Source organism: Oenanthe melanoleuca, chromosome Z, assembly GCF_029582105.1.
Source record: "Oenanthe melanoleuca isolate GR-GAL-2019-014 chromosome Z, OMel1.0, whole genome shotgun sequence".
Lineage (NCBI taxonomy): Eukaryota > Metazoa > Chordata > Aves > Passeriformes > Muscicapidae > Oenanthe > Oenanthe melanoleuca.
In genome coordinates, this window is record NC_079362.1 from 7745496 (window position 1) to 7766604 (window position 21109).

The window sequence follows — 21109 nt, forward strand, 5'->3', positions numbered from 1 at the left end:
TCCAGTTCTGGGCACCCCAATTTGGGATAGACATAAAGGGTAGGGCATGTCCAGAGGAGGGCAGCGAGGCTGGTGAGGGGTCTGGAGCACAAGTGCTGTGAGGAGCAGCTGGGGGAGCTGGGGATGTTTATCCTGCAGAAAAGGAGACTCAGGGGAGACCTCATCACTCTCTGCAGCCCCTGACAGGAGGGTGCAGCCAGGGGGGTCAGGCTGTGCCCCTGGAACCACTGACAGAACCAGGGGACACAGCCCCAAGCTGTGCAGGGGAAGGTCAGGTTGGACATCAGGAAAAATTCTTCACAGCAAGTGACTGGGCACTGGGTTGGGGAGGAGGAGTCACCGTCCCTGCAGGGGATTGAAAACAGACTGGATGTGGCACTGAGTGCCTTGGTTCAGTTGGTGAGGAGCTGTCAGGTCAGGCGTTGGACTTGATGGTCCCAAAGGTCTTTTCCTGGCTCATTCTGTGATTTTGGAGCATCCCCAGAAGAAGGGCATGTTTTCCCAGTGTGATTGGAGAGCTGAAGCTGCTCTGTGTGCCCTTGGGGAGCCCCATGGCTCATGCTGGAACCACCCAGCCCTGTCTCCATGTGAAGCTGTGACTGGGGTGGGCTCGGGGCTGGCAGTCCCCACCAGGCTCTCTCTCACAGGGTTGGGAACAAGACACACAGCAGGGCTGCAGGTGGCTGAGAGCAGCATGGAAACACAACAGCTGAACAGAAGACGCAGTATTTTCCTTGTTCCCCTGAGGCCTTGTGGGGGCCATTGTCCTGCTGTGATGTCACCTCCCCGCTTGTATTAGGCACTGGCAGGGCCAGCGTGACTCCAGCCTGGGCTGCTGCCAAGCGAGGCTGTGAGGCCTGGGGAGTGGAGCCGTGTCCGGGGCTGGGGGCTGCCACTGGGGATTCCCTGGAGCATCGTGCTGAGCCCTGCCCGGTGCGGGCGGCCGGCAGTGCCGGCAGCACTGGAGGTGAGCTCCGCGGGGAGCTCCGTGTTCAGCACAGAGTGCCTGCGGGGCGGGGAGCGGGGCTCGGGGAGCAGGGAGGGTGTTCTCGAGGGGTCTGCGCCTCTCTTCCTCCCCTCCGTGCCCCAGTGGCCACGGCCTCTCTCCATTCTGCAGCGCTTCGGAAGCGCTGCAGAGCCACAGGACCAACGAGGCTGGAAGAGACCTCGGAGATCTGCGAGCCCCGCACCACCTGCAGCGCCAGCAATGGGGAGCCTGCTGTCCCTGTCCCCGCCCGCGGCCCCGCCGGGCGACAGCAAAGCCACGCAGACCGAGTGGAACTGCCCCGTGTGCCACACGGTGCACAGCGACACGGCCGCCGTGCCCTGCGGCCACCAGTTCTGCCTGGGCTGCCTGCTGCGCCACTCGGCCAGCAGCCCCACGTGCCCGCAGTGCGGCAGCCCCGTGCTCAGCGCCCGCTTCTCGGCGGCGGGCGGCAGCGATGTCCTGCAGTGCATCCTGACGCCGGGCGGGCAGCCGCCGCAGCCGCACAGCTGGGCGCGCAGGGCGCTGTTCCACCTGGTCTACACGCGGCCGCCGCCCGCGCCGCCCGCGCCGCCCGCGCCGCCGCGCCCCGAGCCCGCCGAGCGGTTCCCGGCCGAGCTGTGGGCCGAGCTGCTGCACGGCCGCGAGCAGCTGCTGGACCCGGTGCGGCCGTGGCTGCGGCAGAGCCTGGACGCCATCTACGGCCCGCAGTGGTGGGAGGCGCGGCAGGTGGAGAGCATCGCGCTGTCCACGCTGTGCATCTGCGGCCCGGACCGGGAGGGGCTCACGCACATGCTGCAGGGCTACCTGGGCGAGTACACGGCGCCGCTGATCCACGGGCTGATCCACGTCACCGTGCGCCGCTGCAGGGACGTCTGGCTGCAGCGGCGAGCCCAGGCTGCCCCCGAGGAGCAGGGCGAGCGGGGCGAGAGCCCCAGCGAGCCAGAGCCCGCCCCGCCAGAGCAGTACGAGCCCCGGGCCTGGCTGGAGCAGCACCAGCCCTGGGCCGGAGCAGAGCAGCACCAGCACCAGCACCAGCCCCGGGCCGCGCCGCTGGAGAACGCGCCGGCTCCGGGTCCGTCCGCGCCCCGGCGGGGCAGGAGCCCCCGGCCCCGGGCCACCCGCCGCTGTCAGAGGAGGAGGGCCGACAAAAGCCGGAACCCTTGGATGGTCAGAAGGAGAAAACCAAGGAGGAAATAAAAGGCTGTTTCCTTGGCACAGTCTCGCTCTCCCTTCTCCTGGGCGCCTTTCCACCTACAGCCCGGGAGATCCTGCGTGCGGGAGTGACTCCCAAGTGCTCGTGTATAGAAAGATTGCCGTGTCCTGTTTTGCCAGAACTTCCCATTTCCTTTCAGAACCCTTCAGTCAACACGTTGTTGACATCTCTCAATTTTTGTGACGGGAGATCATCAGTCCTTTCCAAGCAGGCAGCTGGGAATTGTCCAGGAGCTCTTGTGGGGGCAGGAAAGCCCAAAGGGCCAAAGATGCTGTCCCCGGGTCGCTGCCACAGTGAGGCAGCCCCTGCTCGGGTGTGGGGCTTACAGGTGCCCTGGGCAGCTCCCACGTGGATGGGCACTCTCAGGAAAATTAATCCACAACACCAGAGCTTTATATCCATAAAGGAGACAGAGGAATCCTTTTACTTTATTCCAGTAAAGGAGAGGCCATGGGGCATCCCCTGGGATATCTCAGATTTTTGGAGGCTGCAGCCTCCTTTTATCCCAATTTCCCTCTCTCTTTCCCCATTGCTGAGGCACTTGAGCTGCACAGACTGCCCAAACACCTGATACCTGAGATTCCCTCCAGTGTACAACCCTCCCTTTTCATTTTTAATTCTTATAGAATAAATGGTTTTCCCCCATTTCTTCTTTCATCTTTCGATATCCAATTTAATTTATCAGCAAACCTACAGTTTGTTTGTAAAGGCAAATCTCCTTTCCCATTCACCAATCAGTGGAATCCATCCCCTTGTTCCTGCCTGTTCCCTCGTGTCCCCTCCCTCAGCCGCGATTCCGGCCTCATGTCCTGAGGGGGGCGGACCAGTCGCGACTCCCGGCGCTGATTGGCTGTCGCGTGGCCCGGAAGCGGAAGCGACGTTGGCGGCGGGAGCGGAACGGCGGCGGTAATGGCGGTGGAGCTGGAGGCGGCGGGCGGGCAGTGCCGGCTGCGGCCCTTCTCCTGCGAGCTGGGGCTGCTCTCGCGGCCCGACGGCTCGGCTGCCTTCCTGCAGGGTCTGTAGGGCTCCCATCCTCGGGGCTCCCCATCCCGTCCCGTGAGGCCCCCTTCCCGGGCTCCCCTTCTTTCCTTCCCAACCTTCCTCTCCCGAGACTCCTTCCCAGCCCGTGTAGGCTCCGCTTCGCGGGGCTTCTCATTCCTTCCCAGCCATTCCTGCACGTCTGTGGTGCTGCCCGTCCCAGGTCTCCCATTCTGTGCTTCCCGGAGCTCCCGTTCTCCCCTGGCCGGGTTCCGCAGGGTTCCCGGGTCTCCTCACCGTGACCTCTCCTGTCTGTCCCCAGGTGACACCTCGGTGCTGGCGGGGCTGTACGGCCCGGCGGAGGCCAAGGTCAGCAAGGAGCTGCCGGACCGGGCGGCGCTGGAGGTGCTGCTGCGCCCCAAGGTGGGGCTGCCAGGTGGGGACCCACTGTCCTGTCCCTGCCCCAAAACGGGTTCTTTCCCCCAGAGTTGAGGTGTTTGCTTTATTTAAAGTCTGTATCTACATTTTTCTGGGTGGCAAATCTACAAATCCGGCACAACCCAACTCCTTCATTATGTATACATTTTAGCGAACAAAGGATTGGTGTTCATTGGCTACAGTTACCCAGTTCTGTCATTAATTAGTGCTCTCCCTGCTGCTGGGTAACGATTCCCTCTGTGCTCCCATCCCCACTAGTGCCCTGCTCAGTCTGTCCCTGCTGTGGGTCACTGTTCCTGGGGTCACTGCCAGGCCCTGCCCTGCTGCAGTCGCTGTTCCCAGCCCAGCCCAGCTCGGTTACTGAGCTGCCTTGAGGAGTTGTGCCCAATGTCCCTGTGGCCCCTCAGTCCTGCCCTGCCCGTGTCCAGTGCCAGGGAATCCCTCTGGACATCCCCCAGGCCACTGCAGCCCGGCCAGCCCTGGCCCTGACCAGGATTTGTGCTCCCAAGGCCTGGGCACACTGAGAGCTCGCTGGCTGCTCGGTTTCAGGGTTAAATCTCCTCTCCTGAGGCCCAAAGTGCCCAAAGCTCAAAGGCCAGAGGGGGTTCCTGGGGAGCTGAGACGCTCTCCTCGTTGTGCAGGCGTGCTGGAGCGCAGCAGGGAGCAGCTGCTGCGGCAGACGTGCGAGGCCGTGGTGCTGGGGGTGCTGCACCCGCGCACCGCCATCTCCCTGGTGCTGCAGGTGCTCAGCGACGCTGGCTCTGTATCCTTCCCTTTGTGGGGTGGCTCTGGGGGGTCTGGGGCAGGGGGCTCGGGGCTGTTGGGTCCCTTGACACGCCCCAGCTGCTGTCCTGCTGCCTGAACGCCGCCTGCATGGCGCTGCTGGATGCGGGGCTGCCCCTCGCCGCCCTCTTCTGTGGGGTCACCTGCGCCCTGCAGCCCGACGGCACCATCCTGCTGGACCCCACAGCCCGCCAGGAGCAGGTGAGCCCTGGGGGGAGAGCAGCTCTGGGTGTGCCCTCCGAGCCCCCCTGACCCATGTCCCCGCAGGAGGCCCGCGCCATCCTCAGCTTCGCCATCGCCAGCAGCGACAGGAAGGTGCTGATGGCCACCACCAAGGGCAGCTGCTCCGTGGAGGAGGTGAGCAACTCCCCAGGGGGGTTTGGGGTGTGGGATTCCCTCACAGGTCCTAACAGGACCCTTCTCCCTGCTCGTGCAGATGCAGCAGTGCCTGGCCGCAGCCCAGCGCGCTGCCGACACCATCTTCCAGTTCTACCGCGACTCCGTGCGCCGCCGCTACTCCAAGTCCTGAGCTGGGCACTCCCCGCGGGCAGCTGGACTGCCTGCACCCCCTGCACTCAGTAAAGGACTGTTTTCCCCTCCACTCTGCCTCCTGAGTCCATCCAGAGCTGTGGGGTCTCCTGAGAGGGGCACAGTGACCGGCCTGGGGATAGTGTTGGAATCTGCTGGCTCCAGGGCAGGGTGGGGACATGGGCATGGCTGGGGCATGGTGCTGGTGGGACACCCCACATGCTGCTTCCTGGGGTGACAAACGTGCTGTGAATTACCAAAATAAGAGTTTTGGTCTAATACCAACACTCAACTGTGACAGACAAGACTCTCTAACAATTCAAAGTTACAAAGCGTGTGTTTATTCAGCGCTGGGCAGCAGTGAGGTAATCCTCTGATACACACTGCAAAATCACAGGTGATCACAGAATCTATTTACTGACAAAGGATTCAAACAAATACATATTCATAATAACAGCCCCTCCCATGTCCCCTTCCTATGGTAATTAGCTAGAATAGCTATTAAGCATTGATTGACTTCTTAAATTAAGTCTGGGGTCGTTTTTGTGGGGAGGGGTCTTAAAAGGAGGAAGTAAGGGGAGTCTTTCTCACGTAAGCTCTTGACCTTTTCTATCAATGACAATACAAATGATTTCTGGGGATAGTCCAATTTCCCAAAGAATGGGTTTCTGGTTGCATTGTCCATGTTCCTTTGGATCTGCTCACTAGTTTCGTCTTTTCCCATTGTAAGCACAGCTGGACAAACATGAAATGACAGACAATCAATTATTTAAGTTTCAGATAACTACTCCTTTCTAAGTTTTAATTATTTTCAGCAAGGTAACTAAAATAGTAATTTTCTAAGATTAGTGTTCTACTGGTACACCAAACATGGCGGCTGCCGGGGTGTCACACGCGTGCAGGTACACCAAACATGGCGGCTCCTGCGGGGCCACACATGTGCTAGTACGCTCAAGATGGCGGCGCAGCCGGTGAAGAGGTTCTGACGCCCCGCTGTGACCTTCCGAGCATAGCGGCGTCACCCTCGGCCCCACGCGGTGACGTACTTCTTGTCCCCCTGGGCGGGGCTTGAGGCTCCGCGACCAATAGGAAGGCGGTATTGGGTGGGTCACGTGGTGTAAGGGGCGGTGCTAGCGTGTCTCGCCGCGCAAGAGCGATGGATGTGCGCGGGGGAGGATGGGGAATCAATGAGTAGGGGCAGTGTGGGCGCGGGGGGCAATTTCGGGGGGAAATGGGGGCAATAACGGCTCCGAAGGGAGGCTACAGCGGCCACCAGTGGGGGATATGGGCCGGGATAGCGGGGTTCGATGGGATTTTGGGCTCCGTGATGGGGGGACAATTAAGGGTGCAATGGGGGGGGTTCTGAAAGACGTGAAATGGGGCCGGTACTAGCGGGGGAAGCCCCTAACAAATAAAAAATATTTTAAAAAACTAATTTTAAAAACAAACAAACCTACACGAACTGTTATAAATGAGCGCAATGGGCCATTAAAGATCAAATAACAATTTAAAAGATTTATTGGTTACAGAAAGCAAAAGCAAATTCAGCGCGCTGGACAGCAGGGGAGTCTCCACTCCACCACCTGCTGCACCCACCCCCCCTTAGTCTGTTCCTTTTAAGCTGTTAGGTTTTTGGGTGACGTGCTCCTCCTTTAGTAATTCTGCGCATGCTCCTCCAGTTGCTAGGGGGTCTTTTTCTGCCTTCTGGTGGTCGGGGGATGAGGGCGAGTAGTCTTCCTCAGCCACTGACTCCTTTCTTGGCACTTAAAACAATATGTGATTATGCAAGCAAAAGCAGAACACATTTTGTCTTTTTACTTTAAGGCCTATCAAGCAGAGCAAAACTATTAACAAGTTCTAGCGATATCTTTTTCAAGGTCTGTCTGTCAGAGGATCAAAGCAAAACAATTAACATCCTGGCCTCATAAGTCTTGGCAAAATTCCTTCAATGTCAGGGAGCGAACAAAAGGCTCGTTATTTATTACACGAACCATGCCTCCCGCACTACGAAAATCCTCATTACACCCAGAAAAACGAACCAGGGGAAACGGGGGGGCGGGGTCTTTACGTGCCCCGCACGTGACCACGCACGCACACCCCACGTGACGCGGCGCAGACATGGCGGCGGCGGCGGCGGCGCTCCGCAGCCGGCGGTTCAAGTGGTCGCTGGACCTGGGGGCGGCACCGGGGGGACGGTGAGGCGCGGGGGCGGGGGGGCACGGGGCGGCCGGGGCGCCGAGACCTCCGCGCTCACCCGCCCCGCTGTCCCCAGGCCCCGCGGAGCCGCCGAGGGCCGCGGCCCGCTCGGCTTCGCTGACCGGCAGCTGGGGGAGGGCGGCGTCCACGAGAGCGACAAGATCCTCATGGAGAAGGTGTGAGGGGTGGGGGGGTGTGCTGTGGCCCCGCACGGCACGGACCGCTCTGCAGGAGTGGTCACTGCCCACCGGGGTGGTCCCTGGCCCGGTATCCCCAGATCCCGGGTCCCCAGAGTATCCCTGGCCCAGACACCCCGGGCAGCTGCAGGGGCTGGACCTACCTCAGGCCCCCCGTGGGTCCCCCGCACCCGGCTCCCTGCGGGGGTGGTCCTTGCCCCGGGTCCCTGTGGTGCTCCCCCGGCCCCGGGCACGCATGAGGGGTGGTCCCCGCCCTGGTTTCCCCCCAAATGCCGGGTCCCCATGCGCCACACCTGGCCCCCTGTTGTTGCAGCGCTGCTGGGACGTGGCTCTGGCGCCGCTGAAGCAGATCCCCATGAACCTGTTCATCATGTACATGGCTGGCAACACCATCTCCATCTTCCCGGCCATGATGGTCTGCATGATGGGCTGGCGCCCGCTGCAGGCCCTCATGTCCCTTTCTGCCAGTGAGTGCAGCCCCCGTGCAGGGACAGTCCCCTGGGTGTCCCACAGCCCCAAGGTCCTCTTGAATTCCCACAGCTCCCTGAGACTCCACACAACCCCACAGCACCCCCAGGTGTCCCCACAGCTCCTTAGGTGTCCCCACAGGCCCCCCCAGGTGTCCCCACAGCCCCCCCAGGTGATCTCACAGCCCCCCCAGGTGTCCCCACAGCCCCCCCCAGGTGATCCCACAGCCCCCCAGGTGTCCCCACAGCCCCCCCCAGGTGATCCCACAGCCCCCCCAGGTGTCCCCACAGCCCCCCCAGGTGTCCCCACAGCCCCCCCAGGTGTCCCCACAGCCCCCCAGGTGTCCCCACAGCCCCCCCAGGTGTCCCCACAGCCCCCCAGGTGTCCCCACAACCCCCCCAGGTCTCCCATGGACACTCAGATGTCTCCCACAGCCCCACAGCCATCTCTACATCATTCCCCCTTGCCCAGCCCTCTCCCTGTGGTGCTCCCCACCTCTCACAGCCCCTGTGCCGGCTCTGGGGGTCACTGTCAGGACCCCAGTCCCCTCTGTCCCCCCCAGCACTGAAGGCCCTGGAGAGCTCAAGCCGGCGGGCACTGCAGGGTCTGGTGTTCCTGGTGGGCAACGGGCTGGGGCTGGCACTGGCCCTCTACAAGTGCCAGGCCATGGGGCTGCTGCCCACCCGCCCCTCCGACTGGCTGGCCTTTGTCACGCCCCCTCAGGTGAGCCTGGGGTCCTGGGGCACCCCACAGAGTCGGGGGTCCTGGGGTGTCACACACCCGGGTCCCCCCACTCACCCCTCCTCTCTCCCCTCTCTTGGCAGCGGATGGAATTCACTGGGGGGGGCCTGATCTTGTGACCCCCTGCGCCCACCCACCAATAAAGGCATTGGCAGGATGGTGACATCGTTTCTGGGGGGATTCTGAGGGTCTGGGGACTCAGCCCAAGGCAGCACTGGGGTGGGGTGAACCAAAAAATGTTTATTGGGCTGTACTGGGACCACTGGGAGTGCACTGGGAGCGTTGGGACCTGCAGTGGGAGCACTGGGAGGTTTGGGGCCTGTACTGGGACGTGCACCGGAGCTACACTCAGAGCCACATTGGGGGCCATACTGGGAACACCGGGAATATACTTGTGGAGAGCCTCAGCCTGAGGCTGGCTCTGTACTGGAAGCCCTGGGTTCATACTGGGAACACTGGGGATCATGTCAGGATCCTGATTTGACTATAGGTCATGCTGGTGTCATACTGAGATCCTGCTTGAGGAGCTGTGGCTCACTGGCATTGTACTGGGAGTGCTCGTGGTGCACTGGGCACATACTGGGACATACTGAAACTGTGGCAGCCCCTACTGGGATTGTGCCAGAAGACCTGTGGTGAAGGCCAGTATTGCACTGGGAGCACTGGGCCTACATTGGGATGGTGCAGGGTGTGACCACCTTGCTGGTTTCTGCCACATTTCACCATTTTAGTTCGGTAGTTTCCCCTTCTGATTGTTTTTCTCACCATTTCTTGCCCATTTGTGCCTCATTTTTGTCCTCTTCCCTTGTTCTTTCATACTTTTCTCCCTCCCTTTTTCAGTAATTTCTTCCACTGTTGCTCCCAGTAGGCCCAAACCTCTGCTCTCCAGTATGGACCAGTGCCTCCCAGTATAGCCTCGTGCCCTCTGCAGGACTCTGAGTGTGACCCAGGACTCCAGGATGGTCATCATGGCCCAGAGCCCAATCCCAGAGTATCCCACCAGCTCCCAGTGCCTTTCCACACCACCCCAGCTGCACTGGGGGCCTGGGATGGGGCAGGGCCTCCTCCTGGTGCAGCCAGTGGGAACATGATGGATGTCACAGCTCCCTCAGCTGAGCTGGCTGTGGCATGTCCCGGGGTGTCCCTGGGCATGGTGACCCCAAGCACAGCATTTCCCACGCCACACCTCCCACGTGAGGCCCCCACACCTTTCCCAATGTCCTCCCACAGACTCATCCACTTTGGAAAATCCCTCCCAGCCCATGCAGTCCCAGCTGTTCCTGATCCCCACCTTGTCCCCAGCCCAGAGCTCTCAGTGCCACCTCCAGGTGACACCTCCAGGGATGGGCACTGCAAACCTCCCTGGGCACTTGCAATCCCTGAGCTCCCTTTCCATGGGGAAATTCCTGCTGCTGCCCAACTTGAGCTCCTTTACCCAGCCTGAGCTGTTCCCTCTCCTGTCCCTGTTCCTGGAGCAGATCCCAAATCTCCCTTGCTGTCCCCTGCTGCTACCAGCAATCATTAAAAATAAACTCCCTAACAGCAGTGCAGCAGGAAGCAGCAGCCATTCTTCATCCAGCTGGGGGCATGAGGGGCTGTCTCCTCTGAAATTTTGTGCAAGCTGACCACAAGAAAGGCTGCTGATCCCAGGCTGTGTTTTACATGCACGTTCGCAGGTTTTCCCAGAACAAACACATATGTGGTAACTATTTCCCTGGAGTCATTAACACACCTTCCCTCTCACCAGCACATGCATTCTCCTGGCCCAGGGGTGTCTTTAGTGGCCTCTGATGTGACCTCACAGCACTCAGTGAACCGGTGCCCAGGTAGGAGAAAGGCTGACATAGGTGGCTTAGCTCATTAATTTGTGAGGCTTTGAATCAATGAAGTGTAGTTTCTTAATCCTTTCCTTGGTTAATGTTTATTGTACTTTTGATTGTGCACTTGCACAGTCTAACGATTTTGCTAAATGATCATTGTATTAACTCACCAGGTGCAATCAAGTTTTCAGCTGGCAACATTGTCAGGTAGTTGTGCAGAGCCACAAGGGCCCCCTGAGCCTCCTTTTCTCCAGGCTGAGCCCCTTCCAGCTCCCTCAGGAATTCTGCAGCCCCTTCCCAGCCCCATTCCCTTCCCTGGACACTGCAGCCCCTCGGGCTCCTGCCTGACCTGAGCTGGACACAGCCTGGAGATGGAGCCCAGCAGTGCCAGCACAGGGACAGTCCCTGCCCTGCCCTGCTGGCCACCCTGTCCCTGACACAGCCCAGGGGCCACTGGCCTTCTTGGCCACCTGGAGTCATGTCCATGAGCCACAGCTCTGGTCATTCCTGGTAACTTTCCCTGTCTTCCCAGCTGTAGTGGCTGCCTGCTCCAGCTGTGTCTCCAGGGACACTGCACACCAATGCCAGTTGGAGGGTCTCCTTCCCCGGGTCTGCCCCATTCCCCAAAGCTCCTGCTGGAGCTCAGACACCACTGATCATCCTGGCACAGCAGTGGGGCAGGCACAGCAGGTGACAAAGTCCCTGGGAATGACACAGCCTGCCCAGGGAAGGAACCCCTGTTAGCAAAACCAGCAGCCTGTAAGGCAAGGAGACACAAATGTGGGTTACAAGGGGGCAGTTTGTGAAGAGATGCCTGGCTAGTGCTGTAGAATCATGTAGAGCTTCCCTGCTGGCAGGTGCACAGAACTGGGATGGCTGGATCATTTGTGAGAGCACCTCCAGCTGCTCTGGGGAGTGCCTGGGGATCCCACATGGATCCCATGTGGATCTCACAAGGATCTGGCCTTGTGCTGGACCTGGGAACACCTTTGAATTGTTTTACCTCCTTTCTCCAAAGTCAGTGTGTAACCCTTACACCACAGCCAGACCATCAGAGCCCTGACCCTGCTGTCAGGACTGTCCCCAGCATTAGGACCAGGACTTGGCATGGACATCCCTGGGCCAGAACAGAAGGAAAATTCCTCTTCTGAGACAAGAAGGGGAAAAGCATCTTCCTCCCTTTAGCCACCAGGTCAGCTGAGCTGAGAATGGCCTGGATTTCATTTCCCAGGGGGATCCAGAGCCACATGTGGATGGCTAATTTTCCTGAATACAGAAGGCACCTGCTCCCAAATTAACACCCTGTTCTCAAACGTGAGCTGCACTTCCAGGACCCCCTGGCCCGGGGCTGAGGCCCCACCCATGGGCCAAGGACAGATCCCCCTGTTCCCGGGCCAGGCAGAGCTGGGAGGCACCCAGAGCTGCCCTGGTGTTGCATTATCTTTCTCACCACTCCTACAGCCTTAAAATGCAATACTGGCACTGCTCTGTGTTCTGGCTCCCTGTGGGAAACACATCCCACCCTCCCTGCCAGGAGTGGTAAGCTCAGGGTAGCACCCAGGGAAATCATCCCAGCCCACTCCATCTCACCGAGTGATTATGATCAAATATAAAATGTGACCAGGGCGCAGAGACACAGCTGCTCTCCCGTTTATTTGATGTCAAACTGTTTGTGAGCTGGGTGCAGGGCAGACCGGACATTGCACAGGGACAGGTGGGGGGTGGGCAGCACATGGACAGGGGCTTTGTTCACAGCACAGGGAATGTTCTGTCACGAGTCACTGCCTGACCACACTGCTGAGCATTGCACGGCCAGAATCTGCTGCAGGGCCCAGGGGTGCTGTCCATGCTGCCAGCCTGGCGGTCACTCCGGCTGGACGTGCCGGGCTGAGGCGTTTGGAGCCATCTGGCTGCCTCTGACACCACATCTGGGTAGCACCCGGGGGAGAGCAGCTGCAGCTCGATCCGCAGGCTGGGGCACTGGGCCCCCAGGGGTCATATACTGTCCAGCTTCTTGAGCACGAAGGGAGCTGAGGGAGAAAACAAAGCGAAGTTGAACACGGGCGGCGCGAGACTGCAGCACCTCAGCGTGATAACTGATAAAAGATTCGTGTTAACCACAAAAGTACTGGGGTTTGTATAAACCAGAATACTCAGGTCTGAAATGAAGCATGACACTAAAGAAAGGAACATATATGATTAAATCATTTTACTTTAAATCCCCCTATTATGAATATTATGTTTCTAAATAAGTTGTATCTACTGACAGCTTGCAAAACAAGGCTTTCACACAGCCCAACATATCCTGGAAAATCAGGGTTCCTGCCTTTGTGTGATCAATTGCAGCCTATCCCTGAGACCAGACTGCCTGAATTCTGTCATTTATCTACCAACACCAGATGGTTATCTATGGGATTGACAAATTGTCTAGAGACTCACATTGTCCAGCAATCCCAGGGACCACCACTGCTTACCTGGCAGAATTATGACAGCAAAACAATAACAATTATTCATGACTACAAGGAAACCATGCTGTAAAAGGGAGCTGCAAACCAAAGTTGGGTGGAGCATGGAGTGGGCAGTGACCCCTCTGCCTCCCCAGCGCTGCATTGCCCTGTCTATATAAAATAAAGGAATCTAAATTTTACTGAATATCGAGACTATTGCTTCTCATTTATAACATCAGACACCCCAATCCCGGCCGAGACACCGCCCCGCTGTGCCCGCGCCCCGGCGGCTCCGGCACGGCACCGAGGCGCGGCACGTCCCGCGAACGCGGCCCGGCACACGCCGGTCACTCACTGATCCGCAGCAGCGCGACGTAGATGAGGAAGTTGCGGACGGAGGCGAGGACGTCGCGGCGCATCTTCCGCCGGAGCTCCTCCGGGTCCATCTTGGGTCCCAGCCCCTCGATGCGGAACATCCCGGAGCGCGTCTCGGTCTCGGTCTCGGTCACGGCCCCGGCGCCGCTGGCGGCCACGCGCGGCGGAAACGCGTGACCGGATGCTTCACTCGTCACGTGACCGCTGCGGGCGCAGGCGCACTGAGCGCGGGGACGGCGCCGCTTCCGCCCGGGCGTGAGGGGAGCGGAACCGGGGAGCGGAACCGGGTCCGGGACAGCGACACAGACAGCGACAGCTCCATCCGCAGCTTGTGGGGAGCCCTCCGCGGGCACGGGCAGGGCTGGACGGCACCACAGCTCCCCCAGAAGCCCCCTCTGGCGTTGGAGCTTTGGGCACTTTGGACCTCAGGAAAGGACATTTAACCCCTTGTTATAAATGAGGAACAAAAGCCTCGATATTCAGTAAAATTTAGATTTCTTTATGTTATTAGACAGAGCAAGCAGCACTGGGGAGGCAGAGGGGTCACTGCCCACTCCATGCTCCACCCAACTTTGGTTTGCAGCTCCCTTTTACAGCATGGTTTCCTTGTAGTCATGAATAATTGTTATTGTTTTGTTGTCATAATTCTGCCAGGTAAGCAGTGGTGGTCCCTGGGATTGCTGGACAATGTGAGTCTCTAGACAATTTGTCAATCCCATAGATAACCATCTGGTGTTGGTAGATAAATGACAGAATTCAGGCAGTCTGGTCTCAGGGATAGGCTGCAATTGATCACACAAAGGCAGGAACCCTGATTTTCCAGGATATGTTGGGCTGTGTGAAAGCCTTGTTTTGCAAGCTGTCAGTAGATACAACTTATTTAGAAACATAATATTCATAACAAGGGATTTAAAATTATTTAATCTTATATGTCCCTTTCTTTAGTGTTATGCTTCATTTCAGACCTGAGTATGCTGGCTTTTACAAATCCCAATACTTTTATGGTTAACACGAATCTTTTATCGATCATCACACCCTGAAACCGAGCAGCCAGCGAGCTCTCAGTGTGCCCAGGAGCTGGGAGCACAAATCCTGCTGGGCACAAATCCTGGTCAGGGCCAGGGCTGGCCGGGCTGCAGTGGCCTGGGGGATGTCCAGAGGGATTCCCTGGCACTGGACACGGGCAGGGCAGGACTGAGGGGCCACAGGGACATTGGGCACAACTCCTCAAGGCAGCTCAGTAACCGAGCTGGGCTGGGCTGGGAACAGCGACTGCAGCAGGGCAGGGCCTGGCAGTGACCCCAGGAACAGTGACCCACAGCAGGGACAGACTGAGCAGGGCACTAGGGGATGGGAGCACAGAGGGAATCGTTACCCAGCAGGGAGAGCACTAATTAATGACTAGTAACACTAGAACACTAATGAATGAAGGAACTGGGTAACTGTAGCAAACAGGCCCCTCAGTCCCAAGGCCTGGACACACTCAGAGCTTGCTGGCTGCTCAGTTTCAGGGCTTAAATCTCCTTTCCCGAGGCCCAAAGTGCCCAAAGCTCAGATGCCAAACACATCCTTCCTTGGGGGAGCAGTGACACCCTCCAGCTGTGCAGCACTCGGAGCACAAGGAATGCTGCCCTAGGTGGACACAGGCTCCAGGGCTGCCTGAGAGGGGCAGGTGAGCAGGCAGAGCCCTGTGGCTCCACTCAGCATCCCCACAAGATGCCCAGGCTCTGCAGCCAGCCAGAGAAAAGGAATTCTCTCACCCAAGCTGCCTGTGACCCGAGGCAAAGGCCATTCCAGAGCAGCTGCTCCCACTGTGCCAGTGATTACAGGGCTAATTGAGCTCTCCTGGCTGCAGGCCTGAGCCAGGTGGGCAAGGAGCAGCATTCCCAAAGCACAGCACAGCCTTCAGTCACAGGATGTTCAAGCCCAGTGCTCCTGCCAGCCTGTCCCAGCACAGGAGGTGTAGCAATGCCCTCCCAAGAGCTTTCCAGCCGAGTCCTGAGGGAAAGCACAACACAGCTGCCCAGGTCCCCTGCTGACACACGCTCGTGGCTGTGCCAGCTCCAGGAAACCTCATTATTTGCTCTGACAGGTGGCTCTCTCCAGTGCTTGCCAGCAGGAACAGGCTGGCAGGGTCTGAGCCCACTTTGGCAGAAGACCAAGGAGTCTCATTGTGCATTTTGTGCCTGCTGTTCCTCCCAGTCTCAATTTCTGTTGGAAAAGTGGGAGAGGGGCTGTTGCTGGGGAGGAGATGAAGGAATGTGAGCAAATCTGGGCAAAGCAGCATGGAGCACGATGCAGTATTGAGCAGGAACTGGAGCAAGCAGGGGACACAGCTGCTGCTAAGAAGCAGGACAGGTGGGGCTCTGCCAGGACAGGGACTGGGGAGTTCTGCCACTGGAACCATCCCATTCTGCTCGTCCCTTGTGAGATGGAGGGATGAGAAACATTTCCAGTGGGAGATGTTCCCACTGGATGGGCCAGAGACTTCAGGTGTGAGGTGGCTGGCAAGGCAGAGAATGCCTCAGCTTTGAGTTTTGTCCTGCTTGAAATGTTTGTGGCAAGTTTCCAGAATTCCCCCAAACCTGCAAGCTCCAAGGCTTGGGGAGTGCATACCCTGTCTTCAGTCCCAAAATTACAGGAGAATATTGCCTTCTATTCCCTGGAGCTGCAGAAGGATTGTGACCTGCTGACTGAGGTCTCTGATCAGAGCCTGGCACCCCCTGTGCGTGGTAGATGACAGCATGAGAAGCTGGCAGAAGGTGCAGACATTGCCACAGGCACAGCTGGAGACACTCCTGTTATGGAGCAGTGGTGTGAGGAGAGGCCAGACCCAAGAGGAGCTGGATTAGTAAGTACAAGACTGAGAAGATAAAGGTAGGTGTACAGCTCTCCAGAAGAAGCCATCCTTTTACCCTGGGGTCTGAAACAAAGCACCAAAACGTACAAAACACTTTGGTTTTGTAAGGAGAAGGATTCAACCATCTAAAAATAACTGTACCCAAAATGCTTCTAGTGCTGGAATACCAAAGTATTGGTATGAAGATGATGAAGTGCAGCAAGCCCTTTTATTAAGGGCCACATTGCTAATTTCAAACAATGTTTTATTTACATATTTCAGAAAGCGGAAATAATTATTTTCCTAATGCTAATGTATTCTTAAGTTGAGTAATTCCTGGCCTCCAGGAGCAAGGCCAGAGCTTCTCAGCAGCTGTGCCAGCTGTAGCACAAAATGCCCAGATAGTACCAAGGCAAAGCTGTCAGAAATACCGAATTAGACACAGATCTTAAAAAAACCCCCACATGATAGCAATGGGGAAAAAAGAAGTTATAGACTGGCTGTTCGTCTGGGAGCAGACTGAGCAGGCAAAGGAAGTAGAGGGATTGGAAAAAGGATCAAGGAATGTGCAAAGGGATTGCAGAGATCTGCAAATGCTGAGCCAGTGCTGTGATCACACTCTGCCAAGCAGCCCTGTGTGCATTAAACCACAGCTGTTTTGGCCATGGTGGTACCAAGATCAGTTGAACAAATCCCTAACAACAATGGAGCATTAAGAGCCTGCTATTCTTTATTTGGCTAGGTACATGAGGGGACATCTCTGAAATACTGTGCATGTTGAAAAAACTCCTGTTTGGTTTCTATATTTTACTGACATAGTCATTTATTTTCCTGGAATAAGCATATATAGGATAGTGATTTCCCCAAAATCATTAAGTTATATTCCCTTCCCTTGTGGATTCTTCTGGGGTCTCTTGGTGGTCACAGACCCCAGAGTTTCAATTGCTGAGCAATTGAAACACTTTGATGTAACTTTCCAAATACGGAGCTGAGCTGGTGTAACTGGGCTGGTGACTCTCCCGTTGCTCTTGGTTAATGTTTGACGTGATCCCACAGAATGAGCATTGTGTGGTTCCATAGGACAGTGGGTTTGGAAGAATAACTATTGTGTGAGCCCAGTAGGTGTGCAAGCAGCTCTTCATGGGGCACCAGGGGGATGCACATCACACCTGCTGGCCCTGGGGGACAGGAGGGGAGCACGGAGCACTGCTGTCCCTGGCAGCCCTGAGGACACTGTCCTGGTTTGAAGGACAGGTGTCTGCCAATAAAGGCAGAAGCTTCTCTTTGAAATGGACAATGTAAACCCCTAAATCCAAATTATTATTATTTTGAAATGAAGGGGCTCTCAGGCAAAAATATGGGAATTAGGAATAACAGTTCTTTCCTAGGAAAATTCAAATAGAAATGCAGTATTACACAGAACAATCCCAACCCTGCCAGAGTCAGAATCCAAGCTGACACCCGTCAGTCAGTCAGGGTGTTGGCACAGTCCCATTCAATGGTGGCTGCATCCTCCTGCAGGGGCAGATGTGGTTCAGCTGGAGCAGTGCTCCTGGAGAAGGTGCAGTTTCCTCTGAAGCTCCAGGGATGATGTGGAAAGGTCTGGCTTTCCTCTGGAATCCAGTGGAAAGAAGGTTCCCTGGTGTCCCAAATGTCAGTTTTTATCTGGGTAGGAAAGGCTTGGTTCCTCCCCTGGCTGGAGCATCTCCCAGTGGGATGATGGAATTTTATCAGTCATGCCCTGGGACTCATGGCCATTAACAGGAGATATCTCCTGGAGGGAGGATGGGCTGTGGGAAGATAAAGATGATTGCCCAGCTGGTTTAAAGATGGCCCATGAGCAGATAATGTGTGCCAGGAGATCAGGGTCACTGCCCCAGCTGGCTGCAGCAGATGGGACAGAATTCACATTGCTGGGATACACAGAATTCACATTGCTGGAATACACAGAATTCACATTGCTGGGATGCACAGAATTCACATTGCTGGGATGCACAGAATTCACATTGCTGGGATACACAGAATTCACATTGCTGGGATACACAGAATTCACATTGCTGGGATACACAGAATTCACATTGCTGGGATACACAGAATTCACATTGCTGGGATACACAGAATTCACATTGCTGGGATACACAGAATTCACATTGCTGGCCACATCAGCCCAACACACACACCCAGGGGAATGGGCCAAACGTCCAGCAGGGTACTGTGTGTGCATCTCTTGTGTGAGTGCTTTGGCAGCTCCCTGTCCCTTCCTGGCATTGTTTAGGAACAGGTTCACCATTTTCTAGCTGAGAGCAGATTGACAAGGTGACACAGAACATGAGTTTCTGCTGGTTTGCAGACCTGCCTCACAGGTTCACTCCACGTGGCAGTGGAGGACCACCTGAGTCAAGGAGTGTTTCATGTGTGGAGGACAGGCACAGTCTGTCTGTCTCCTCACCCCAAGGGCAAAGCCAGCAGGCTGCTTCGGTTCTGGCTCCTTCTTGCCATTGCTGCCAGTAATCTTTCTGGAAAACTGTGGGGTCTAGGTGGAAACAAGCTCCACTAGCCAAGGGGTGGAGCCTGCAGGCGACAGTGGCAGGGCTGCATGCTGGGCGGGACAGAGAGGCAGAGCAGAGGGGATGGCTGGGCAGAGCTGCCTGGGAATCTGGCAGGGCCCAGACACTGCAGCTGAAACTTGGGCTTCTGTCCCCACTGGGTTCCCTTGCTCCCATGAAGTCCTGCAACTATGCTAGGACACAGCTGGTGCAGACAGCAGGAAATAAATACCCCAGAGAAATTCAAACTGTCCTGATAATTGTTTTTGAGTCCTCAGTCAGGTTTCTAGGAGCAAAGAACTCAGCACAGTGGGCTGATTCTCCTCGATAAAAGCATTCTGTGGAGTGGCCCTTCAGGCGCTATCCTGTGGTGTTTCTGCAGGTTCTCCTGCATTGTGGGGATGGCTCATCAGACAGCTGGAAGGACAGCATGCCTTCCTCCTGGGAAAGGCAGTGTTAGCCTGGCCTGGCCCTCGGCATCCACTGCTGAGAGGTGGAGAGCACCAGGGACCTGCACTCCTGAACTGACAGGGGTGTGTGTCAGAGATGCAGAGCAGAGGCTTTGCAGAGGGCCTGGGCAGCAGCAGCACAGAGAGGCAGAGCAGGTGGTGCTGGAGCCGTGGTGCTGCTGCCACAGCTGAGGAATCGATACGGGTACAGCACTAATGGCAGCACCTGGCTCTGTGCCCACGGAGAGGCTTCCTCCCTGTCTGTCCAGCCAGGTGCAGCTCGTCCTCCTGCCATCCCCAGGGCTCCAGGCCCATCACACCAGAGCAGGGACGGCTCCTGCCAGCCCACAGGTGCCTCCAGCTTCCCAGGATGGTGTGGGGGCACAGCACAGTCCCTGGGCTGGCAGAGGAGAAGGAGCAGCAGGACAGGGCTCACTGACAGCGCTGCTCCAGCTCTGCCCGCAGCCCCTCCACACATCCAGACACTGTGTGTGCCACGGGAAACCAGGGGCTGGTCATGGGGAGGGGGTTCCTTTATCCTCAGAGCCATCCCCAGACAGCCCCTGCTGCCCTGTCCCTCCCACTGGCTGGAGCCCACCTCTACCCCTCTGCCTGCACCAGGTCCAAGCAGCAGGGCGTGTCTGCTCCCCCAGGATCACACTTCTGCCAGGAGCTCACCTGCTCCTCCAGTGCCCCACTGTCCCCGTGGCAGCTGCTCCCCACGGCTGGGTGAGGTGGCACAGCTCCCCAGGGTAGCATGGAGGGGCTGTAGCAGTGGTTCTGCCTCCTCCACTGCCCCTGCCAGGCTGCTGGACTGCCCTGGATGGGGCATCCAGCCCGGGAGGGGCAAGCAGCCGGGCTGAGCAGGGATGGCCAGAGAGCCTCGGCTCACAGGGTCCTGCACACAGGGCCTGGGTGCTGTGTGTCCCCAAAGCCACTCTGCTGCTGCCCTCCCTGGCTGGGCAAGAGAGAAGAAATACAGCAGTACAACCACAGGCTCTTGGGTTGAGATAAGGTCAGGCAGGGATTGCTCAGCAAATCCTGCTGTGGGCAGGGCAGGCTCATCAGGGTCACAGCCTCCTCTGGGCATCCCTGTGCTCCAGTGTGGGATCCTCCAGGATTGCAGGTGTGTCTGTGCCCTCCTCTGCCCCTCCACAGGCTGCCAGCAAATCCCAGCTCCAGCGCCTGGGGGACCTCCCCTCCTCCTGCACTGATGTGGGGTCCTGCAGGGCTGTGTCTCATGTTCTCACACCTCTCTTCTCTGGCTTCAATAGTCCCTGTGAATTAAACTGTTCTTAACTCTGTTGTCCCGAAGGTGGCAGTGCCACTGGTGGGCTCAGCCTAGGCTCAGTGGTGGCTCTGCCACCACAGGATATAGGGGAAGCTTCCAGCAGCTTCTCACAGACGCCAGCCCTGCAGCCCCCCTGCTCCCCAAACCTGGCCACACATACCAGCACAGACACAGCAGTGCCAGAAACACATCAGTTTCTGATGTGTAATGAAGGGCCTGCTGCCCTTTCTGGCCTGAGAGGGCCAGGAGTAGAAGTAGTGTCATTGGACCAGCCAGACTGGAATGTGCCCCATCCAGCTCAGCTGAGGCCAGATGGTTTGAATTCACCCATAAGTTCTCAGCTGGGGCATCCCAGGGGTGTTCTCAGCACCCCAGGTTGGTTTTGCCACACACTCCTGGTGGTCTGGGACTTGGAACTTGTCATCACAAGGGTGCATGACTGATACTCCAAGGGAAAATTTCTCTTCCTGCTATTTCCTCTTCTCTTGGGAGAGGTGCATGTGGCCCTGTCACCTGTGGAGCTGCTCCCACTGCTGTGGTGAAATCACCTCCAGAACTTTGAAGGTAAAGATTCTGTAAAGCAATGTCAGAGCCTTGAGGGAAATATTTCAGATTTGTCACCCATTTACCTGTGATCCAGAACAGGGAGGGACAGAGACAAGGGGAAATGTGAGCTTACAAAAACTGTGACATATAACCACAGCATCTTCTGCACCAGCACTAAGGTTGAATGTGACTTCTGGTGTCTTCAACAGGTTCTGTGTGCTGATCTTCATGATGAGGAGAACCAGAATCATTCAAGCATGTGGAGG

The 21109-nt window shown here is 57.2% G+C and overlaps 3 protein-coding genes across 3 annotated transcripts; 2 read left to right on the plus strand and 1 right to left on the minus strand.

The window, feature by feature from the left end:
• Positions 1-3067: 3067 nt before the first annotated feature.
• On the plus strand, positions 3068-5001 carry EXOSC5 (exosome component 5). The gene is made up of 6 exons (XM_056513296.1): positions 3068-3216; positions 3502-3615; positions 4259-4380; positions 4461-4601; positions 4668-4757; positions 4837-5001. The coding sequence occupies exons 1-6, from the start codon at positions 3111-3113 to the stop codon at positions 4927-4929; spliced, it is 666 nt and encodes a 221-aa protein (XP_056369271.1). The 5' UTR covers positions 3068-3110; the 3' UTR covers positions 4930-5001.
• A 2006-nt stretch (positions 5002-7007) lies between these two features.
• Positions 7008-8693, plus strand: EMC4 (ER membrane protein complex subunit 4). The gene is made up of 5 exons (XM_056513297.1): positions 7008-7123; positions 7201-7300; positions 7635-7788; positions 8352-8512; positions 8614-8693. Exons 1-5 carry the CDS (start codon positions 7047-7049, stop codon positions 8647-8649), a joined length of 528 nt encoding a protein of 175 aa, XP_056369272.1. The 5' UTR covers positions 7008-7046; the 3' UTR covers positions 8650-8693.
• A 3291-nt stretch (positions 8694-11984) lies between these two features.
• TOMM5 (translocase of outer mitochondrial membrane 5) lies at positions 11985-13374 on the minus strand. The gene is made up of 2 exons (XM_056513299.1): positions 13153-13374; positions 11985-12380 (listed from the first exon to the last, which is right to left on the minus strand). The coding sequence occupies exons 1-2, from the start codon at positions 13271-13273 to the stop codon at positions 12346-12348; spliced, it is 156 nt and encodes a 51-aa protein (XP_056369274.1). The 5' UTR covers positions 13274-13374; the 3' UTR covers positions 11985-12345.
• Between the last annotated feature and the right edge of the window lie 7735 nt (positions 13375-21109).

What these genes read in the sequence shown, in the direction of transcription:
- TOMM5 (XM_056513299.1), bottom strand. Translation starts at nt 13,273, where the DNA reads ATGTTCCGCATCGAGGGGCTGGGACCCAAGATGGACCCGGAGGAGCTC. An exon ending in CGTCGCGCTGCTGCGGATCA is followed by an intron (nt 12,381 to 13,152) that starts GTGAGTGACCGG and finishes TTTCTCCCTCAG; the next exon opens with CTCCCTTCGTGCTCAAGAAG.
- EMC4 (XM_056513297.1), top strand. Translation starts at nt 7,047, where the DNA reads ATGGCGGCGGCGGCGGCGGCGCTCCGCAGCCGGCGGTTCAAGTGGTCG. An exon ending in GGGGCGGCACCGGGGGGACG is followed by an intron (nt 7,124 to 7,200) that starts GTGAGGCGCGGG and finishes CGCTGTCCCCAG; the next exon opens with GCCCCGCGGAGCCGCCGAGG. An exon ending in CCTCATGTCCCTTTCTGCCA is followed by an intron (nt 7,789 to 8,351) that starts GTGAGTGCAGCC and finishes TGTCCCCCCCAG; the next exon opens with CACTGAAGGCCCTGGAGAGC.
- EXOSC5 (XM_056513296.1), top strand. Translation starts at nt 3,111, where the DNA reads ATGGCGGTGGAGCTGGAGGCGGCGGGCGGGCAGTGCCGGCTGCGGCCC. An exon ending in CTCGGCTGCCTTCCTGCAGG is followed by an intron (nt 3,217 to 3,501) that starts GTCTGTAGGGCT and finishes GTCTGTCCCCAG; the next exon opens with GTGACACCTCGGTGCTGGCG. An exon ending in GCAGCTGCTCCGTGGAGGAG is followed by an intron (nt 4,758 to 4,836) that starts GTGAGCAACTCC and finishes CTGCTCGTGCAG; the next exon opens with ATGCAGCAGTGCCTGGCCGC.